At 38.5% G+C, this 23,495-nt stretch overlaps 1 protein-coding gene across 3 annotated transcripts in view; it reads right to left on the bottom strand.

The window, feature by feature from the left end:
• Window positions 1-23,495, bottom strand: part of LOC122549373 (uncharacterized) — a 39,155-nt gene that overhangs the window by 13,075 nt on the left and 2,585 nt on the right. Inside the window, exons 3-7 of one of the 3 annotated variants that reach the window (XM_087985996.1) lie at window positions 21,039-21,113; window positions 13,261-13,375; window positions 9,822-10,006; window positions 4,449-4,603; window positions 2,418-2,580 (exon numbers count right to left, since the gene is read on the bottom strand). In XM_087985996.1, coding sequence (XP_087842122.1) covers window positions 2,418-2,580; window positions 4,449-4,603; window positions 9,822-10,006; window positions 13,261-13,375; window positions 21,039-21,056 — 636 coding nt within the window. In that variant the 5' untranslated portion in view covers window positions 21,057-21,113. The remainder of the gene's footprint in view (window positions 1-2,417; window positions 2,581-4,448; window positions 4,604-9,821; window positions 10,007-13,260; window positions 13,376-21,038; window positions 21,114-23,495) is intronic. The other 2 variants (XM_087985997.1, XM_087985998.1) reach the window with 2 other exon arrangements.

The following is a 23,495-nucleotide window of genomic DNA, read 5'->3' on the forward strand; positions in this document are numbered from 1 at the left end:
GAAAAACATTCCATGACAAATTATCACGTTAACAGGAAAAAACTGTTGGTTTTCCAATATACTGAACCATAAATATTTGTGCAGTTTAAAAAAAAACTAACTTAGTGATATTTTCTATTCAACCTGTTTGAAGATTTTATTACACTCTTCTGAAGCAGGTGGGGTTTGTACCCAGACCTCCTGCTTCAGGTAGGGCTACTACTATCCTGCATCACAAGTCCCAATTTATGAAGGTTATGCATGTAAATTAACCCACGTGTGCTGCATCGTCTAACTAGCTTATCGTCTATCTTTACAATTAAACCTGCTTTATTCACTGCAGTAAATTCTGTCTCAAACCTGCTCCAGTGCTCAGTCCAAGCTGAAGGAACAGCATCTCAATTTGTGCTTGGGGGCCTTGCAGCCCTCAGCATTCAATATTGAGTTTCAATACATTTAGAGCCTGAACACCACCTTCCATGACTTATACCCACCCCAACACCCTAGGTCTTGTCATGAAGTGGGTTGCTTTCAGTACTGCCAAACCATTTTCACCTTGTCATAGCTCCCATTATTTAGCTTTTCTTCTACCCTGGCCTACTGTCAATAATCCCTTTGTCTCCCAACTTTTATTCTCTCGCTCGCTCGCTCTCTCTCTACCCGTCCCTCATCCTTGTTCCCCCAAAGGCCTCAGTCATCAAGAAAACATACTAAGTTTTTTCCTACATGCTGTCATTTCTGAAGAAGGATTACTGGACTCAAAACCTTAACTTTGTTTTCTCTCTACAAATGCTGCCACACCTCCTGAGTTTCTCCAATAATTTGTTTTTGTGTTAAGCCAGATCTATTGATTATGGGATCATTTAGCTCAGTCCACTTTTTAGTATGCAAGTAGTCCCATGCTGTAGCTCATGAGATACTTCATTTTTAGGAATATCTGGCACTGGTCCTAGCATGTCCTCCTCTACTCTTCTTTGAACCAACATTGATCTGTCTTCATAGTAATAATAGAATGAGGGATACCTTAGACCTTGGGGTTGAAAATTATCTTAGTAATACAATTTTGATGACCTTATGGATGCCCAACCTTGAGTTGGTAGATCTGTTCAAATTCTGTCCCGGTTAGTATGGTGACAGTGCCATTCACATGAGAAGATCTCCAAAATTTGAGAAAGGGAATTTGTCTCCACAATAACTGATGATCATGCTTAACAATAGGCATGGACAGATGCACGTACTATAGGTAAACTGGTTAGGATGAAATCAATTTTTCTTTTGTGTCTCGTTCATTCCACCATTATATGCTACAGACCAAAATTAGCAGCCATGTCTAGGATGCAGTCACCTCACTCACCTCACAAAACTCACTAAGTGGTACCTCTGAGTGACTCGCAATAGTGACATTGAAGTCATCCGCCCAGAGTACACGCTGTGTGCCCTTAGAACTTTCAATTCTTTTTTCAAGTGATATTCAATGTGGAGGTGTACTGATTCATCAGGCAAGTACTTTTGGGGGGAGTGGTGGTGGTGGTAGGTGGTAATCAGCAGGTAGTTTCATGATCATGTTTGAACAGATTCCATTAGACTTCATGGGGTATCTAATCAATGTTTAGGACTCTAGGTCATGGTCTGTACAGTTTAATTCCACAAATATGAATATGTTGGGGTGTTGCTTGACTAGCCTGTGGGGTAGCTCTCCCAATTTTGGCACAAGTTCCCAGATTTTAGTAAGGAGAACTTTGCAGGGTTAACAGGACTGGGTTTACCATTGTCATTTCTGGTCATTAGGTCTATGCTGGCTGGTGTGTCTGGTTTCATTCCTTGTAGCAGGTTAATACAACTGAGTGGCTTGCTAGGCCATTGAAAGAGCAGTTAAGAGTCAACCATACTTTTGTGATCGAGATAGTGATTGGATTTTCCTTTAACATGTCCTTCATTTAATACAAAAATTTTAAATTAAGATTTTAAAACATACTTATGATCTTGACTGTTTAAATTTAATCGCCCTCTAAACTCTTTGCTGAGGTCAGGTGCTCAACTATCTCAGAGCAACTCCCAACAAAAACAAAATATTCCCTAATGCAATCTGAATTGAGAGCCACAGAATACCATATGCCAGGTGGAAATCCACAACCAGGCGTATTTGTTTATATACAGTTTTTACATTTAGCAGAATTGTGATATACAGCAATGGTCTACACCATGCTGCTGAATTTACTGTAATATTTTTAATATAAGATATGATCAGTGAAGATTTGGCCCCTCCTCCTCACCCGATTACCATTCAATCCATGTCAGATGTTCCTCTCCAATGGTCATATAAAATGTGTGCCTTCAGTGTATTTTTAAATAATTGGATAAATAGGACTATGTTTGATTATATCTATATGCAGTAATTACCAAAATAACAATATTCAAAGTACACCAAACGTACCTACCCTTTCCAGCTCTTTAGTTAGTTCCAGTAAATTAGAGTGCAAGAGGGCATTTTCCTTTGTCAAGCGACCACAATCCTCTGCTACTTTATTTCTGAGAAACTTGTCTTCCTCCATCAACAACACTTTGTCCCTCAGCGTTTGTTGCAAACTGCTGATTTCATCCCTGAAAATTTGTTTTATAGTAGATTTGTTAATAATTTAACCCAATAAATATGTGACAACCATTGACCCAGAAGCAATTTATAAAGAAAATCGGTAATGTATTTAAAATGTCTGTTCAATCCATAATTATTTTAATATTTGAAAGGGATTTCGAAGTGTTTGTTCAAGCGTAAAAGGATCAGTTATAATTTTCCTCAGTCAGAAATATTGGTCCATGTAGCTTGGCAACCCTTGACCTGGAAGTAATGCCAACATGAAGGAAATTTATATATCGGCTATGGAGGCCAGTAGCAGTAATGTCCCCAAAATCAAATCCTCAGGAGTTGAAATCCACTGAGATAGCTGCCAGCTCTTGCACTCTCCAGCACCAGGGAGTAGGTTGTGGCTTCTGCCAATAGGTAAACTAATGTTGAAAGGATAAAAGTTTAACTTGGTTTCTGATGGTGGGGATTTAGCTCTCAGCAGCCACTCTCTTTATCCTATGTCCAGTCTCTTGATTGTGCACAAATTATTGATCAAAGAACCACAATCCTACTCATAACAAGAAGAACAAAAATATCAACTTTTTTGTACAGAATTGTCAAGAGTATTACTTATTTTATAACTGAGTTGTCAAGAGCATCTTTTATGGTGTCCCTGTTTCTGGTCAGAAAATCCAGGTACAAGTCCCACTTGTCTCAGAGGTGTGTCATCTCCATACAAGTTGGTTAAAAGTATTTACATATTTTTCACATCTTAATGAAAGTGATAAACGGTTTTCGCAGTGGGATTCATATTGCAAAGCATTGGCAAAAAATCAGCATAGACACAGTCGTCTTCTGCTTTTGTAAATATCTCTGGCTTTCTGGAATTTGACCAAGAAGGGAAAAAATAGGCATATTTTAAAAATAGGCATATTTAAAAAAGGCATATTTAAAAAAACTAATTTAGATGGAGAAAATATAAAATAAAAATGTGGCAAATGTAGAAAACAAAAAACAGGAATAATGTTTCTTGTACGAAAGCAAAATATTGCAGGTTGTAGAAATCCAAAATTAAACAAAATTTTAGAAGTACTCAGAAAAAGAGTTAATGGGTCATGTGATAAAGTGTCATGAAAGATCCAGCATGTGTTTTTCCCTATATTTGTTATTTATGAAAATATAAACTATTTCCCATATGCACATAGAATAATTGGCTATAGCACAAAGTGAGGCCATTTATTCTGTCATGCAAAAAATTTAAAGTTTAACCTTAACTCAGTTTTACCATCTGCAAATGCTGCCTGACTGGCTGAGTATTTCTAGATTTTTTTGCAGTTTTAAACTAATTAACCTCACTGTGCTGATAACTTGCATTTCCACTCAATTATGGTGTGAAATTCTTTAAAACTGATGGATGTAGGAAAAACGAATCAAGATTTATTGAGATTTATTACTAACCATATCTTTTCACTGCCAGAGCATAGGACCAGTAAATGTCCAAAAAAGTTATTTTTTTTTTGTCAAAGTTACAAGTCCAGGGATAAAGACAAAATATGACGCTGGGTTAGTTCAATTCTTGGACCAAATAAAACAATCATCACTGTAAATAGTCAATTTAGAATTATTTTACCGTAGACAATTGTGTGTACAACATACAGAATTCTAGAAGCAAAATAAAAATCATGCTCACACTGCAAACACAGCTTATCATGAATTAAAGTAATTGCTATATAATCCTCATGGTTACTGAATGAAACATAATCATTTGAGATGTTAACATGTTAAATCCCTTAATTACTGTCACAAAAGTTCCTTCTCTTTGCTTTACAATAACTGTTTAAAAAAAATGGATTACGTTCAGTTTAAAAGTACTTCACATTATAACAGGAATTCACAATCTCCTCGCCTCAGTTCCTGGGCAATGTTGTCTTGTATGGATGCAGTACTGGTGTAGTACTTCTCCTCAAGTTGATGAAGGGCAACCTGGGTCTTTAATAACTCTGACGTCTTTTCTTCGAGTTTAGCTTCTGTAGCCAGGTGCTTCTCAACATGCTGATTAAGCTTAAAACAAAAACATTCCTTTAAAAATATGTAATGGTCATCCAAAATTCTCTTACCCATGCCCTATCTTGCACCAAATCATGTGCACCCACCAACTCTGTTTGATAACTGATACTGGCACCATGTTACATAATACCTTGATTTTGAAATTCTTCTTTTCAAATTTATGAATAAAATTACCCCTTCCAATCTTCTCCAGCCCCAGGACTCTCCAAGATGTATCATCATCATATTCTGTTTTTTTTAAGGATCACAATTTTAATTATACCAATATTGGTAGCCACTCTTTCCCACTTCAAGACACTTAAAAACCTACATCTTTGACTTGGTCACCTGCACCGATATCTCATGTTCCTTGGTGGCACTTTCAGGTGATTACTTATGTTAAAGATACTATGCAAATAATTATTTTTGATATAATAATTGTCACATACCACCAAAGGTCAGCAACTAATCCCAGGTCGAAATCAATCATGACCACCAGTTGCAGATTAAATACATTTCACAATTCTAAAATGAAGAACACTGGGAGTATTGGTTGTAAGGGCAGAAGAAAGTGGCCGTCCATAGGCGCGCCCTTTCTTGATGTTGGGCCCCCCAATTGGGCACTAGGTGCCAAAGAGACAATCTCTGGGAGGTCTCAAGCAAACTCAACGGGGTTTATAGGTGGCCTTCAGGGGGCCTTGGAATAATTCCTGAATCACCACTAATTTAGGATGCAAGATTAATAGTCTTTAACTAAATAAAGAGGAGTTTAATTACCATCTGGTAGGTTGTCCATGTTGGGCCATTACTGTTATTAACTATTTTTCTACAAGCATAAGTGGGCCACATAGCCTCTCCCACAATTGTGCAGATCATCTAGTCCAGTGGGGCATGCACCATTAAATCTTGCCTATACATAGAATGACAATAGTGTACTACAAATTAGTCAGGAGGATGGAGTTGTTGTAATAATAAACATGTTTAGTCTGGAGCTTTGGATAGTGATGGTAGAGCTCCAACTTTCCATATATTGCTTGACTGACCAGGAATCCCTTCTTCCCCTACTGCTGCCATGAAGTATGTGTTGGAAGAATTTGCAGGTATTATCAGTCAAACAGGTTGACTATCTGAATGTACCTTCAATATCAAAATTTCGGATGCACTTAAGCTTCTGACTCAGGATCACTAGTGACTACCACAAGACCTCCATATATCTGAAATAAATACTGAAAATCCTCAAAGCAGATGAAGCAGCATCTAAATGAGAGTGATGTGCTGCATGAATGATCAAAATTGAGGATTTCTATACATTTACAATACACACTTCAGAAATATTTTATTCATCTGAGTCTTATACATTTTGTTCCTAATCTAATAAATTTTAGCTTGCACTTCATCTCAAAATGTACAGATTTAAAATTATTTTGCTAGTCATTTTAATTGTTAAGATTAGATTAGATTCCCCACAGTGTGGGAACAGGCCCTTCGGCCCAACCAGTCCACACCGATCCTCCGGAGAGTAACCCACCCAGACACATTTCCCTCTGACTAATGCACCTATCACTACGGGCAATTTTAACATGGTCAATTCACCTAACCTGCGCATCTTTGGACTGTGGGAGGAACACAGCACCTGGAGGTGCTGGAGAATTTTAAGAATTCTCGTGCGTGTCTTTGTTTGGTTTTTCCTAGGACAAACCAAACAAAGACATGCATGAGAATTCTTAGAAGAATGGCATTCCAACCAGAACTCTATCAATAAACATATCAAGTTAGACCCCATCTACCACCCCCTGATAAAAAGAACAGGAAGTGACTTCGCGACAGGAAATGACATCACCAACCCAAAGAAACCCAAACATATAAATAGAAAGCAGGACTTATTAGCAGAGCTTCACCTGAGGCCCACTGAAGATGTTACCGAGTAGGGTGTCGAAATGTCTGGAAATGAACCTTCAAACTCAGCGAGCAAACCTACATCCGGAACCTTAACCTGAGCTACAAATCTTCTCAAAACTCGCTTTTACTACCATTGCACCCCACTACCCCCCAATAGTCAGCAGGAAACTGGGGAGCTAATATGTAGAGAGGTTTCAAATAAATAACAATAGGGTTTCAATGGGAGGGGTTTTAAACTTTCCAAACAAAGACTAGGCTACCACAGTGATAAAGGCTTGAATGGTGAGAAATTTGTTAAATGTGTTCAATAAATCTTTCTTTATCAATATGTAGATGTGCCTACTGGAAAAAGAGCAAAACTTGACTTTTTGTTGGGAAGTAAAGCAGGGCAAGTGACTGAAGTGTTAGTGGGGGAGCACTTTGGGACCAGTGATCATAATTCTATTTTTAAATAGTTATTGGAAAAGGATAGGCCTTATATAAAAGTTAAAGATCCTAATTAGAGTAAGGCAAGTTTTTACGGTATGAGACATGAACTTCCAAAAGTTGATTGGGGTAGTCTGTTCGCAGGTAAAAGGATGACTGGCAAGTGGGAGGCTTTCAAAAGTGAGATAACAGGATTTCAGAAGCATTATGTCACTATTAGAGTGAAAGATAAGGCTGTTAAGAGTTGGGAACAATGGATGAATAAAGATATTAAGGCTCTGGTCAAAATAAAGGAGGCATTAGATAGAGACAATTGGGATCAAGTAAAGCTCTTGAAGAGTATAAAGGTGTGGGGCATTCTTAAGAGGGAAAGCAGGAGGGCTAAAAGGGATAGACTTGGCAGATAAAGTTAAGGATAATCCAAAAAGATTCTACAAGTACATTAAGAGCAAATGAGTAACTAGAGAGAGAATAGGGACCCTTAAAGATAAACATGGACCCACAAGAGATGGGAGAGATACTAAACAAATATTTTGCGTAAGTTTTTATTGTGGAGAAATACAAGGAGGCTGGGGAACCCTGAAGAAATAAATATTGGATGTCTTGAAAACAGTCCACATTACAGAAGAGCAGGTGCTGGAAGTCTTAAAAAACACGTAAAAGGGGATAAATCTCTGGGACCTGATTGAGTGTATCCCAAGACATTGTGGGAAGTTAGGGAAGAAATTGTGGTGCTTTTAGCAGAGATATTTGTATCATCTATAACCATGAGGGAGGTGCCAGAAGTCTAGAGCGCGGCTAATGTTGTGCGTTTATTTAAGGAGAAGCCAGGAATCGAAAGCCTGGTAAGTCTGACATCAGTGGGTGGGTAAATTGTTGGAGGGGATTCTGAGAGATAGGATTTACATGCATTTTGGAAAGGCAAAGACTAATTAGGGATAATCAGCATGGCTTGTGCTGGGGAAATAGTGTCTCACAAATTGATTGGTTACTTCCTAAAAAAACTCAAAACAGATTGATGACGGCAGACTGGGAGACGTCTGCATTCCTGATGAAGAGCTTATGCTCGAAAAGTCTCATGGTGCTCGGATGCTGCCTGATTAGCTGTGCTAGACTACATGGGGTTCAGGATACAAAATTGGCTTGGTGGAAGGAGAGAAAGGGTGTGGTGGTGAGGGTTTGTTTTTGGACTGGAGGCCTGTGATTGCCATTGTTCCACAGAGATCGGTGCTGGGTCCACTGTTGTTTATCATTTATAGAAACAATTTGGATGAGAATTTAGGAGGAACGGTTCGTAAGTTTACAGATGACACCAAAATTGGTGATACAGCCAACAGTGAAGAAGGTTATCTAAGATTACAAAAGGATCTTGATCAATTGGCCCAATGGGAGTTGCAGATGGAGTTTAATTTGGATAAATGTGAGATATTGCATTTTGGTAAAGTGAACAATGACAGTTAACAGTAGATCCCTGGGTACTGCTATCAAACAGAGAGACCTAAGGGTTCAAGTTCTTTGAAAGTTATGTCATTGACAGGGTGGTTAAGAAGGCACTTAAGCATGCTTGCCTTCATTGCTCAGCTTATTGTGAGTTGGGTCGTCATGCTGAGGTTGTATAGCACATTGGTGAGGCCACTTTTAGAGTACTGTGCACAGTTCTGGTCACCTTGCTGTAGAAAGGATATTATTAAATTGGAGAGGATTCAGAAAAGATTTATTAGGATGGTGCCAGGACTAGAGGATTTAATTTATAAGGAGAGACTGGATAGTTTGGGACTTTTTTCACTGATGCATAGAAAGTTGAGGGTTGACCTTATAGAAGTTTATAAAATCATGAGGGGAATAGATAAGGTGAATATCAAAGGTTTTTTTTCCCCCTAGGGTGGGAGAGTTCTAAACTAGACAGTATATTTTTAAGGTGAGAGGAGATTGATTTAAAAGGGAACCTTCGCTGGACTCCATTAATAGTAAGAATTTCCTTCCTCAGACTAGGAGACCAAAACTGCACACAATGCTCAAGCATGGGGCAGAAAGACATCACCACTCCTTTACTCTCACTATGAAGGCCAGCATGCCATAAGCTTTCCTCAGTGCCTGCTGCACCTGCATGCCAACTTTCAGCCACTGTTCCACCATGACATTCAGGTCTCATTGCACCTCACCTTTTCTAAACTGCCACCATTCAGATAATACTTTGCCTTTTTGTGACCAAAGTGGATATCCTCACATTTATTGCATCTGCCAAATATTTGTCCACTCAGCCAGCCTGTCCAAGTCACTCTGCAGTCGCTTAGCACTCCTCTCACAGCACACACTGCCATTCAGCTTAGTGTCATTCAAAAGACATTTGGATAGGTACATGAGTAGGAATGGTTTAGAGTGATATAGACCAAACACAGGCAAATGGGTCTAGTTTAGCTTGGGGATCAAGGTCAGCATAGACAAGTTGTACCATGGAGTCTGTTTCCATGTTGTATGACTCAATGACTCTATGATTGCAACAGGTGAGAATGTTTATAGGTCCAGTAATTCCCCCTCAGGAAATTCCTCAATGCACTAAATGTACTTAAGGTCTCTCATATTCTCACTAAGATTAATGTTTACATTAACCTGAACTTTTATATGCATGCTTCAAAGCATTTCTATCAATTTTAGCTGTCTTGTTGCTAACAATGTATTGATTTTATTAATATACTTATTGCATCCGGTTTCTGGTGTTGACAGCTTTTTCCAATACAAATTTATACAAATTCCAATAGTTTCAGTCTTCGAGGAACCAAGCTTTTTAGAAAATTTGCAATAATAAGTTATACACATGAGATTTTGGTTCATCTTCAACATATCATGCATTTAAAAATCCATAATATCTTGACCAAAATAAAGATTCCATAATTCCAGTCAAACGTGCCTGTGTTTCTAGCAACCGGACTTGACGTGCTTCATCTGTTAATGCAACAACGGTCGTTTCCAGCTCTTGTTTGATCTTCTTCAGCTCAGATTCCTTGTAAGCCATATCCTGGTTGGCAACTTCCTTCAGTTTCTTCATTTGAATCAGTTCCTCTGTCAATAATTTTTTTTCACTGGAACGAGCATCTGTTGCAAGTATATTTTAGTCTTTTTATATTTTAATAAACAGCTAACATTGATTAATACAGTTTTTGGGAATGGGAGGTAGGAAACATTGGGTGTGAAAAGAATTCTAATACTTTGTTCCTTTATGTTTGTGAATAATCAAATTATATTTTATTGATTCACATATCATAAAAATCTAAGCACCTATTGCAGAAAGAGGCAAGTTATACTGTTTCTTTTCTACAGTTTGAAAGGCCAAGAAAACTTACAGTTTGGAATGTAATTATTGATATAGGAGGAGAGTATTTTTTGTAGAAATCTTAACCACTCTCAGTACATTTTAATATTAAGCTGAGGTGTGCTGCCTATTGCTATGAAGCTTACATTATTTACTTTTTTTTTACTACAATGTAATTATGGGAATTGTTTTACTCTTATATAATAATTGGACCTAGTATCCTTTCAGAAGAATATTAAATCAGCTTGCCAGAAAAATAAACTACTTTAAACAATGATGTGGGGGTACCTGTGTTGGACTGGTTGGACAAAGTTAAAAATCACACAACACCAGGTTATAGTCCAATAGCTACCTGAAGAAGGAGCAGCACTCCAAAAGCTAGTGCTTCCAAATAAACATGTTGGACAATAACCTGGTGTTGTGAGATTTTTTACTTGAAACAAACTACTTCTCAATAGGAATCTTTTGATAAAGTTTTAAACAGGAGCTTTGTTGCTTCTATTAATTCAATCGAAATAAAGCAAATTAAAAGCTGAAATATTGGGCAAAAACTTTGAAGCATCACATTCAAGCATTCTACATGCCACAAGTCAAGTGATAACTTTCATGCTACTTGTTGAAAACATCTGGGTAAAGGTTTAGAAGAAAAATCTCAACGTATTAGTTTTCAATGATTGAACTGCAGATCTGACTAGTTCTGAAAGACCAATGTTTCTGTGTTCTATTGTGTGACCTCATTATTTTAGGAGTGGACTGATGATGGAGTTGGGGGGTGGGGGAGGGGATGTGGAGTTAAAGCTTTTAAATCTGAAGACTGTCAGGCCACAGAATATTCCTGCTGCTAATACAACTAGTATGCATAGGTAGTATCTAGCTGACAACAGAAACTCAGAATACTTTGTTGGAACCAGAGAAGGAACCTTGCACCTGTTAGCTCAACAAAAAAAAAGTTTTAAAATTTCCTTTTCAGGAATTTTTGCATTGCCCCCACAAGCCCAGTTCCTTCTTTGTGAATATAGCTAACTATCCATTCCTTCTCTTTTTTATAAATTTTGATCCTTTGATAATGGTGTCCCTGATGATATCCTGGACAGGACTTCACCACTAAACCCATTGACTAAACACCACTATCTTAATTGTTTCTCTCAGTGGACATCATGTATCATAGTGAAATTAACAGTCCCCATCACCATAATGCTTATATTTGTTGAGCATTTGATATAAAATAATGCAATGTCTAACATCAGTTAATACTCACTGATTACTTAATTAATGATGCCCCAACCTTCCCTTCATTCCAGTGTTATAACCAATGATGTTCTAATTATGCTAAATTTCTAAAAAGGACATTTAAACATAACTCAATTATAATTCCTTTGTAAATAAAAAAGTTGAAAATCCCAAAGTATGACCATGAATCCTATCGTGCTTTCATATATTGCACAAATCTCTTCTCTTCAGGAAGTAGGAGTTTTACCATCTTTCAAGATTTTTATTTTCAAAATGAATCCACTTTCATTTATGTAACCTGAGAGTGTAAATTTTCCCAGATATATTTAGGAAGGGTCTAGTATAACAAAGATGGGGCCTTAAACGGCATTTCCGTTAATGCAAAACACAATCATGGGAAAGGAATTCAAGTGTTGATATTTTTAGTCACCCTGTTCTATGATGACACACCTTTGGATGAGACTGCACCACAAGAGCTCTCGGAATTGAAGTATATAATGGGAACATTGTTCTTGTGGCACATTGGTTGTGTCCCTAACTTTGAGCCAGAAAGTTGAGGTTGAAGTCCCACCTTCTCCAGAGGTGAAACAGGCCAGATAGGAATGTAGGAAATGGATGGCTTTGGATGAGAAAGGGTAGGAGAATAGTATGGAACATAAATCTTGACATCAATTTATTGAACTGATATAATAGTTGCAGTGTAAAAGAGTCTGTACTACCATATATTTGCAAAAGAAAAACCAAAATGTTAAGTTTCTTACTGAAGTGGTCCAAATTAGGAGGGGACTTCCCAACTTGAGGTCATGTATTATTATAGTCTGAGATTCTAGCCACCCTGTAGCAAACCCTGAATATTTAGAAAAAACAAATTGAAAAACAGGGCAAGGTAGCACAAGTTCAATTAACTAAAGGAAAATTTATAAATGATATCTGGAAGATATGTGCACAAAATTAAGTAACTATATACCACTGAACTCTGGATCACATATTTAAGATTCAATTTCGGGAGTAATTTCAGGAACGATTAGATGTGTCCACGTGATCTTTCAAGATAGGGAAATGAAGGTGGATCAAATGATCTTTCTTATCTATATCTGTACCATGATTCTGGTTTATCATACATGTATCATATTTACCAAATTGTATACCTACTAAGTGTCTATACAGGTCAAGTATCCTTTAACCGCATGTCAGAAAAGAAAATCACCTGACTAAAAAAAAGGTTTCTTTTCAAACATAGCCTCAGGTCAATTGGTATGGGAAATCTGCGACCCAAATGCACCAGAACCATTTCACCAGCCCTCATCTGCTTATGCTGCCAGTTCTCCTTTAAGCATAACCTCAGTGTTCATCTCCCTAAGAAAATTTACTCAAATTCCATTGGGACCCGACTAATAATTAGTAGCTCCAGAAAACCACCCGGGGTAAGGAGGTTCAACTTACCATGATGAGGGGCTGCTTACTGTCAAAGGAATGGGGGAGGAAGTGTGATCGTACGGGGTTTAGGGAGGGTTAGTTGAGTTTTCAGTGATGTACATGCTGATATTCTCCTGTACATACTTCTCTCTGTGTGACCTTTCTATGCAAAATTGTGGGTCTGTTGAAGTCGCCAGTTCACCTTGTCATATTTTCTCGATTTAAACTGGTGAAGAAAACTACCTCAGGTAATTGCTGACTCTCCTTAATCCAAAAATCAAAATTATATGAAATCTGATATGTGATCAGTCCTGAAATTTTCAGACAAAAGATACCTAACCTGTACCACATGTTCAAAAGTTTTAACAACTGCATGATTAAATTGCAGCACCTTGTGCTAAATGAAGGTTCCTGGAGAAGAGTTCCTGCTCAGAGTGCAAAGCTGCAATTCGGGCATCTTTCTTTCTAATTTCTAGCTGGATGAATTCAACTTCTGTTTGCAGGTCCTAAAAAATTCACAAGCAATCAACAAGGATCTTGACAATGCCAGTATATTTTCAGAATCAAAAACATTTATGACAAATTCACACTTAATTATTAGAATATTTCATCTGCTTTCTCATTTAAATCATATCACAGTTTTCATTATTTTCTCACATTTATCATCAGATAAAAGTAGAAAAGATCTTTTGCGAAGAATATATGGAGGGAATGTGTGCATTTTGGAAACCAAAAAAGAGAATTTTCAGCACTCAAAGGTCAAAATAAGAAAATTACTTTGGATCATCTCAACTTGGAGCAGGCAAATATCCTCAAACAAATTATAATTAACATGAATTGAACCATCATAAACTGAAGTAGAGTAAGGCCAAATCGTCTGGATAAGTAAAAGATCACACTGGATTCTGCTAATTGATTACAATTTTAGACCTATGATTCATTTAACATATTACGAGCTCTGCAAAGTAAATGGCCGACAGAACTAAATGTTTTCTTAGATAATGCTAACAACTGTGGATTCCCAATTATGTTGAGAGTTACAACATTTCAAAAGGTCTAAATTTTTAAATTAAAATTTGGAAAGATTTTGTGACTAAAATCTCAAATGAACTGGAAAGTTCTGACATGAATTTCTAATTCTATTAGTTGTACTTTTGAAGGTGAATTCAAACCTAAATATTTTTTATATTATACCAATCTGAATAGGATGGAGCAAAGGTGGATAGGGAAAAAGTGACAGAACAACCAAACTACACTGGGCAGCGAACAATCCATGTTATCAAAGAATTTCATAGAACAGTGGGAGTCAGAATTCAATACAAAGAAAGTTCAAAGTATGACAAAGCAGAAAAAAAATCAAGTATATTTTCCAAATGTTTGGAGGTAGCTAAGGGGGAAGTTGTCATTTAGCGCCCCAGGTATTGAATGCAGTTTGGACTGCTGTCCTCAAACATAGCCCATAGGTAGTCACATGGACTGCTGAGTGTTAAAGTGGGCAATTTAAAAGATTCACTTTGGTTCTCTGGGTCCCTGTCCAGTTGCTTTTTTAACAACTTGGCGCCTTAAAAATGAATTTTGGTAATATTTTCGGTGTAGCATGAATGTTTATTTAGTTGCTATTACAGCAGTTCCATGCATTCTCCAAACAAACAGTTTATAATAAACAAGACATGCAGATGACACCAAAATTGGAGTTGTAGTGGACAGTGATAAGGGTTATCTCAGATTACAACAGGATCTTGACCAATGGGCCAATGGGCTGAGAAGTGGCAGATGGAGTTTAATTCAGATAAATGAGAGTTGCTGCATTTTGAGAAAGCAAATCTTAGCAGGACTTATACACTTAATGGTAAGTTCTTAGGGAGTGTTGCTGAACAAAGAGACCTTGGAGTGCAGGGTCATAGCTCCTTGAAAGTGGAGTCGCAGGTAGGTAGGATAGTGAAGAAGGCGTTTGGTATGCTTTCCTTTATTGGTCAGAGTATTGAGTACAGGAGTTGGGAGGTCATGTTGCGGCTGTACAGGACATTGGTTAGGCCACTGTTGGAATATTGCGTGCAATTCTGGTCTCCTTCCTATTGGAAAGATGTTGTGAGACTTGAAAGGGTTCAGAAAAGATTTACAAGGATGTTGCCAGGGTTGGAGGATCTGAGCTGCAGGCAGAGGCTGAACAGGCTTGGGCTGTTTTCTCTGGAGCGTCGGAGGCTGAGGGGTGACCTTATAGAGATTTATAAAATTATGAGGGCATGGATAGGATAAATAGGCAAAGTCTTTTCCCTGGGGTCGGGGAGTCCAGAACTAGAGGGCATAGATTTAGGGTGAGAGAGGAAAGATATAAAAGAGACCTAAGGGGCAACTTTTTCACGCAGAGGGTGGTACGTATGGAATGAGCTGCCAGAGGATGTGGTGGAGGCTGGTACAATTGCAACATTTAAGAGGCATTTGGATGGGTATATGAATAGGAAGGGTTTGGAGGGATATGGGCCGGGTGCTGGCAGGTGGGACTAGATTGGGTTGGGATATCTGGTCGGCATGGACGGGTTGGACCGAAGGGTCTGTTTCCATGCTGTACATCTCTATGACTTTATGACTCTAAGACAAAAGGAAGGAGACAATAAAGAGCACCAATGTCACAACGTTCGAAAAGTAGATGTCAAAGAACTATACAGTACCATATGTATCCTATTATCAATGCAGTGGTGAGAAAAATAAAATGTTATTCCCAAAAAGGATGAAAACGAGCCTTCAGATGAAATGGACAAGTGGGAACAGTGGCTGTTCCAGCCTACTAGGTAGAAGATTCAAATGGGTGATTAACACAGTGTAAACTCCAACTTCTACAAAGACAGTATATCAACAAATGTTCAGCGTCAGAGGGCAGTCCTTGTCAGGTGGCCTTTGTAGGGGTCAGCTCTTATCAGGGAGTGGTCTTGATCAGATGGAAGACAGACAGAAGAGACTGAGGGAGGATTTAGGGAAGAGATCCTAAACAATTTAACCGGAAAACAGGATGCTGTCTTTACAACTTTAACATTTTGTGCCAAGTGCCTGTTGGTCCTCTGGTATCAGTGATACAAGTTGTATACTTACTTTTATCAATTAACCAATGTGATAAATCTAAAAACTGCTACTTAACAAATTTAATAAACTATCTGAAAATTCCTTACAAATAGTTAACCCCCTCATATAGGACATAAGAATAATAGCGTGGTTATGGTAGGGGATTTTAACTTTCCAAACATAGACTGGGACTGCCATAGTGTTAAGGGTTTAGATGGAGAGGAATTTGTTAAGTGTGTACAAGACAATTTTCTGATTCAGTATGTGGATGTAGCTACTAGAGACGGTGCAAAACTTGACCTACTCTTGGGAAATAAGGCAGGGCAGGTGACTGAGGTGTCAGTGGGGGAGCACTTTGGGGCCAGCGACCATAATTCTATTAGTGTTAAAATAGTGATGGAAAATGATAGACCAGATCAAAAAGCTCTAAATTGGAGGAAGGCTAATTTTGATGGTATGAGGTGGAAACTTTCAAAAGCTGATTGGGGGCAGATGTTCGCAGGTAAGGGGACGACTGGAAAATGGAAAGTCTTCAGAAATGAGACAAGAGTCCAGAGACAATATATTCCTGATAGGGTGAAAAGCTGTAGGTGTAGGGAATGCTGGATGACTAAAGAAATTGAGGGTTTGGTTAAGAAAAAGAAGGAAGCATATGTCAGGTATAGACAAGATAAATCGAATGAATCCTTAGAAGAGTATAAAGCAGTAGGAGTATACTTAAGAGGGAAATCCAGAGGGCAAAAAGGAGACATGAGATACCTTTGGCAAACAGAGTTAAGGAGAATCCAAAGGGGTTTCACATATACATTAAGGACAAAAGGGTAACTAGGGAGAGAATAGAGCCTCTCAAAGGCAAGGCAGCCTTTGTGTGGAGCCACAGGAGATGGGGAGATATGAAAACAAGTATTTACTATTCAGTGTTTACTGTGGAAAAGGACATGGAAGATATAAAATGTAGGGAAACAGACGGTGGCATCTTGGAAAATGTCCTTATTACAGAGGAGGAAGTGTTGGGCGTCTTGAAATGCATATAAGTGGATAAATCCTCAGGTTCTGATTAGGTGCACCCTATAACTCTGTGAGAAGCTAGCGAAGTAATTGCTGGGTCCCTTGCTGAGATATTTGTGTCATCGATAGTCACAGGTCCGGAAGACTGGAGGTTAGCTAAAATGGTACCACTGTTTAAGAAGGGAGTTAAGGACAAGCCAGGGAACTATAGACCAATGAGCCTGATGTCAGTGGTGGGCAAGTTGTTGGAGGGAATCCTGAGGGACAAGATGTACATGTATTGGAAAGGCAAGGACTGATTAGGGATAGTCAACATGGCTTTGTGCGTGGGAAATCATGTCTCACAAACTTGATCGAGTTTTTTGAAGAAATAACAAAGAGGATGGATGAGGGCAGAGCAGTAGATATGATCTATGTGGACTTCAGTAAGGCGTTCAACAAGGTTCCCCATGGGAGACTGGTTAGCAAGGTTAGATCTCATGGAATACAGGGAGAACTAGCCATTTGTATACAGAACTGGCTCAAAGGTAGAAGATAGAGGGTGGTGGTGGAGGATTGTTTTTCAGACTGGAGGCCTGTGACCAGTGGAGTGTCACAAGGATTGGTGCTGGGTCCACTATTTTTTGTCATTTTTATAAATGATTTAGATATGAGCATAAGAGATATAGTTAGTAAGTTTGCAGATTACACCAAATTTGGAGGTATAGTGGACAGTGAAGAAGGTTACCTCAGACTACAACGGGATCTTGATCAGTTGGGCCAATAGGATGAGAAGTGGCAGACGGAGTTTAATTTAGATAAATGCAAGGTGCTGCATTTTGGGAAAGCAAATCTTAGCAGGTCTTATGCACTTAATGGTAAGATCCTAGGGAGTGTTGCTGAAGAAAGAGACCTTGGAGTGGAGGTTCCTAGATCCTTGAAAATGGAGTCGAACGTAGATAGGACAGTGAAGGTGTTTGGTACGCTTTCCTTCATTGGTCAGAGTACTGGGTACAGGAGTTGGGAGGTCATGTTGTGGCTGGACAGGTCACTGGTACAGCCACTTTTGGAATATTGGATGCAATTCTGGTGTCCTTCTGATCGGAAGGATGTTGTGAACTTAAAAGAGTTCAGAAAAGATTTACAAGGATGTTGCCAAGGTTTGAGGATTTGAGCTATAGACAGAGGTTGAATAGGCTGCGGCTGTTTTCCCTGGAGAGTCAGAGGCTGAGGGGTGACCTTATAGAGGTTTATAAAATGATGAGGGGCATGGATAGGATCAATAGATAAAGTCCGTTCAACTAGGGTGGGGGAGTCCAGAACTAGAGGGCATAGGTTTAGGATGAGAGGGGAAAGATATAAAAGAGAACTAAGGGGCGACTTTTTTCATGCAGAGGATAGTACGTGTGCAGAATGAGCTGCCAGAGCAAGTGGTGGAGGCTAGTACTATTGCAACATTTAAAAGGCATCTGGATGGGTATATGAATAGAAAGGATTTGGAGGGATATGGGCTGGGTAATGGCAGGTGGGACTAGATTGGGTTGGGATAACTGGTCGGCATGGACGAGTTAAACCGAAGGGTCTGTTTCCGTGCTGTACATCTCTATGACTCTAACTGAAAAAATAGGCCATTTAGTTCATCAAGTCTGTTCCGCCATTCAATGAGCTAATGGCTGCTCTGATAATCCTCAACTCCACTTTCCTGCCTTTCCCCAGATTCTACCTTCTGAGAAAAGAAACATGAACAAAGAACAATATGCCACTTGTCCCTTTGAGTCTGTTCCACCATTCAAAAAGATAATGGGTGATCGGATTTTAACTCTACATTCCCAAACCCCCTTTCCCATCTACGCTTTACCATAATCCCCTTGGCTCCCTTTGTAAATGTCATCTCCCCTACCCCAGGCCTGCAGCTCCCAACCTCTCAGAATAGCTTACCAAGTGTCTCACTTACCACCCCATCCCACAAAAACCCTTTTCCCCTTAGTTTCTGACAACAGCGCTGATGGATTGACTGAGAGCCACCACCTTGAGAACCCAACCTGACAGTCTCGATGAGAAGTGCTGAAATCCGAATTACGTTAACCTGAAGCCCCACTGGCCACTATGAAGCTTTAGGACTGATTGTCACCCCCTTTCCAACCACTATGGTATGGACCATAGCAATCTCCTGAACTCATTTGGGAGTTTCTCAATGGGTGCTCCATGGACTTCAGCAAGGACTACTCTCTTAAGATATGGTTACTTGTCTCCTCAAAGAACGCTAGTAACTTTGTTAGGCATTAGTTTCCCTCATGAAGTCATTCTGTCTCTGCCTGCTCCTGCCCCATGTTTGCGACTATTAAGGCACAGGTCACCCCACATTTACAGTCTCTGTATTTCCCAGAGAATGTGTGCTCTCCTCTCCTGCAAAGAGAGAAAACAGAGCTATGAGTGTTAGTTAATAGCTTATGTGAATGGAGAGAAGGACATTTGTGGAGGATAACTGGAGAGCTATGGCTGTAAGAGGACAACAGAATGATGCAGTCTTAGCTGCTCAGATGGGGATTTGTGAAAATCCCTGGAGAGAAGCATGCAAATTCAAGGTGCTTTGTTCTGAAGGGTGTTGTGCAGGTGAATGCTGTGTAAGTCAGAGTTTGGGGTTTGGTATTTCATGCTTCTTCTAAGGTTCCAAGAGCTATGTCTCCAGGTTATAATGACCGTACATGTGCTGCTCACTTCCTCAGATACTTCATTCACACAGGCTTGGCTGGCGAGTTTGTCCTCTTCTTCCTACAATTAGGAAAGATCACTTCATAGCAGCTCCTCAGGTCCCAAAGCAGAATCTATAGGGAAGACTGAGACCAAGAGGGCAGTTTCCCCATCTTCTAGCCATCCCAGTGGTTGCTGCAGGCTCAAAACATTCAAACCACAACAGGTCCCTTTGACTATAAATCCTTCCTTTGTAAAATCCGCAGCACGAGCCGACCAAACCTCTTTGATTGATCAGGTAATCTTTACACAACATGCTAACATCCTGATTTCTGTTTAAGAGCCACATCATAGCTCGTAAGTTATTTCAGTGGGTTCCTGACTCACTAATAGTCCCTTTCAGCAAGGATAAAGGGTTGAAAATGCCACCCAGTAAATCTCAAACACAATAAAAACTGTAATAATAGAAAAAAGGGATACAAATTCAAACTGTCTGAAGGCAAATTTACATTTGATGTCGCAAAGTTTGTTTTTAGATAAATCACTATTAACACTGGGAAAACTGGAACAAAGCCCTGCAAGTATCAATCATTTGTATTCTCTAAATATAGGTAACTTTTCCCTGGACAATATAAATAGGATTATCAAAGGCTGTTGTAACAGTTTGTTACTATCTTAGCAAAACATGTTATTTTTTAAATATTAAAGTGATAATGTACTGATAACTAGCAAGTAAAACATGAATCAAATTACTAATCTGAAGTCATGCATTGAACTTTCAACAGCCACAGTGTTGACATTTCTAAATCAGCCATTACTAAAGCTAGAGGTGCATACAAATTAGTAAGAATCTGTGGAGAGCAAATAAATGAGTGTTTCAGGTGCCAACCCCTTGTTACTACTGCACTTGCCTTGCTGAAATGTTCAGTGCTTTGTTGGATCAAGTAGAAAAATGCTGCATTTTGTCTCACACCCAGAAGTAGAGGAGTTTCTACAGCTCCTCTAATAATTCAGTGGGAAAATTTGCTGTTTACAGGCAAGTAGGGTGCCTGGTTCACTGTCTTGCCTGCGCTCCCCTGTCTGTGAGGGTGCTACAATTGACTGGTATTCCTGGATTGGAAGAGGGTATTAAAAAATAACTTAAATTCTCATTACCAATTATTATCTGAAGTGTCAACATTCATTAATGATGGAATTAGATTTGACTGAATGTTTCCCCTGGTTAAATACCTACATACAAGTAATCCCAGAGAACTACTAGCATGGAAATATGCATTGTCTTCAGGAAGACAGGAAGGAAGTAGAGCAAGATATGGAAGAAATAGAGAAAATTAAAACCAATACCATGAGGTACAGATGACAAAATTCATTAATTTTTTTTTCATATTTTGTACAATTAAATTTAAAATGTGATTAAACAAGTACAATTACTACCTTCATTTCTGACAACATCTTCTCAGCCTTGTAGGTGATTTTTGGTGGAATACTTGCAGCTTGCTTAGCCTGATCCTGTGTTAATATTTATAATCAAGGAATACACCCTTTATAGGTAGTACTGACATAACATAGAACTTTACTATCTATAATTGAATTATCACAAGTGGATTAAAACAGAATAATTTATTTCCATTCTTTTTTTGCCAACAATGAAGCATGAGACATGTATCACTATACACCTCTCTTATATACATTCCGTGCTATACATCTCTATGGCTGTATAATAGTTAATTTTTTGATCTTTTAATCAAAAGGATATAGAAAATTTGTTTCTAGTTCCAAAAGACAAACTTGCTGCTGAAGATTCTTTATATACTCAGTTTCAATTGAAGACAATGGCTCTGTTATCCATGTTCTAAAGCAGAAGTTAAGTTGAGAATGTAGAAACCAATAATGTGCATTATGTATGATATTTCACCAAAAGGAAGCCTAATCATGCAAGCATTTACCATATTCCTACCTATTTTTCAACAAAGTTCCATCACTGATTAAGAGCAAGCAAATGAAAGCCTTTGTACTGGGCTAATCTTCTAAGATCCCTTAGGCTTTTTTTTTGCTCAATACCCATCATCCTAGTATTGAAATCAAATACCTTTGTTGCAACCAGTGGCTGAAGTAACAGGTTCAAGGAAAATGAAGGAAAAGCAGAAGCTTTCAGATGAAGACTGAAAACCAGAAGCAAATGAGCAGACATACTAAATATTGTGACATATGGAATTTGGACACTTGAAATTTTACTTACTAAATAAAAAGACAAACAAAAACCTTCTGAATTAGTCCATTGGGTTCCTATATATTGTGATATCAAAATGGTTCGCATCCATTATAAAATATTTACCAATACAACCTTGTTATTATTGCATATATAAAAGTTTCTACAATTATTGTATATTGTTACTTGGTTATTTTATTATATTCCATAGCTCATTAGTGAAGCCACAGCACAATAAGCATTTGACCTGCTGCTCAGAACCTATCCTAACTAAATATAGTGACAATAACATCAGTTGACTGTTATGCTCACTATGTGATTGGATATTTAATGGGCATTCCAGTCTGTAGCATGAAAATCTATATAAACACAAAGGCTGGATTTTGACTCCCATTAGAGGTGTTAATTGGATTGTGAAATGCTCAACTGCATTTTACCAGCAGAGAAAAAAAGGTTTTGCACTAAAGACCCACAAAAAAGGCCATGTGAAAATTGTGTGGTGTCAGGAGGGCAGAAAAAAATATTTTTCTCTGCCCTCCTGACACCACACAACTTTCACATGGCCTTTTTTGTAGGTCTTGAGTGCAAAACCTTCTTGAGTGCAAAACACAATGCATCGCCGAGGTCAGGGTTTCCATTGTGAGGACTGAATTGTATATCGTCCTGCACACAATTATATCTGTGTTGGTGTGGGTTTTGGAAGATCTTAAAAAGAAACCTGCTTTCAGAGGAAGTCTGGTAAAGAATCAAGAACAAGTAGGAAGGTTAAGCATAAACATTTTTCCATCTTCAAACTATTAAATGCTGAATTGTAACATAGATGTGTTTTTAATGCAGTGGTTTATTGTAGGGTTCTATCCTGCAAAGATAAATTAATTAAACTAATCTGCACCATGTAAGTGTTGAGATGTTTCACAGTACTTTTTCCATTGAAGACAGTGCAATGAAGTATTTCCATAAAATGTGCAAAATTAGTTGGTAAATTATCCTGGACATGTTTAGCACAGGGATATAAATGGACAGATGGCTTTGATTGTTAATAAACAATCCCTTTGAAAGGTAGAAATAAACGAAGTAGCTGTTCTCCTCAATTTATTGATAGGCAATCTGCTTTGAAATAGAGAGGGTGTCTTTTATTTCCATTTCAAGCTTTTGCAGTTGCAACCATGTACTGAAGGGTGTGGCCATTATGAATGCTTGGATAAGTTACAAAAGCCTAGCAACTCAAGTCTGTTGACACAGCTGAGGGGAACAGTTTTACAAATCTATAATAACATGTTCAGTCTTTCAATGGTTTCAGATTACCTGAATGTTTGCTTACATAATTTAATGGCACTTAAAGAATTAATACTTTTCCCCCAATGTAAACATTTTTCACAGAATCAATTGCATACTTTGAGTTTTATTACTTTGTCTCAGACTTAGTTCAAGTTACACCTGGACTTAAAATAATTAAAATAATGGATGGGTTACTCTTCGGAGGGTCGATGTGGAGTTGTTGGGTCGAAGGGCCTGTTTCCACACTGTAGAGAATCTAATCTAATCTAATTCCCATTCCCGCTGCCTATTATTGAGAATTGTACATAGGATACTGAATGAATGGCTATGAAGGATCTATGGAAAGAGATGGGGAATCTGATTGGCATGGAGGTGAAGATCAGGGCGAACATAGGATTTAGGCA

Source organism: Chiloscyllium plagiosum, unplaced genomic scaffold (genome assembly GCF_037043375.1).
Source record: "Chiloscyllium plagiosum isolate Xiang-an unplaced genomic scaffold, Cpla_swu_hap1 HiC_scaffold_4, whole genome shotgun sequence".
NCBI lineage: Eukaryota > Metazoa > Chordata > Chondrichthyes > Orectolobiformes > Hemiscylliidae > Chiloscyllium > Chiloscyllium plagiosum.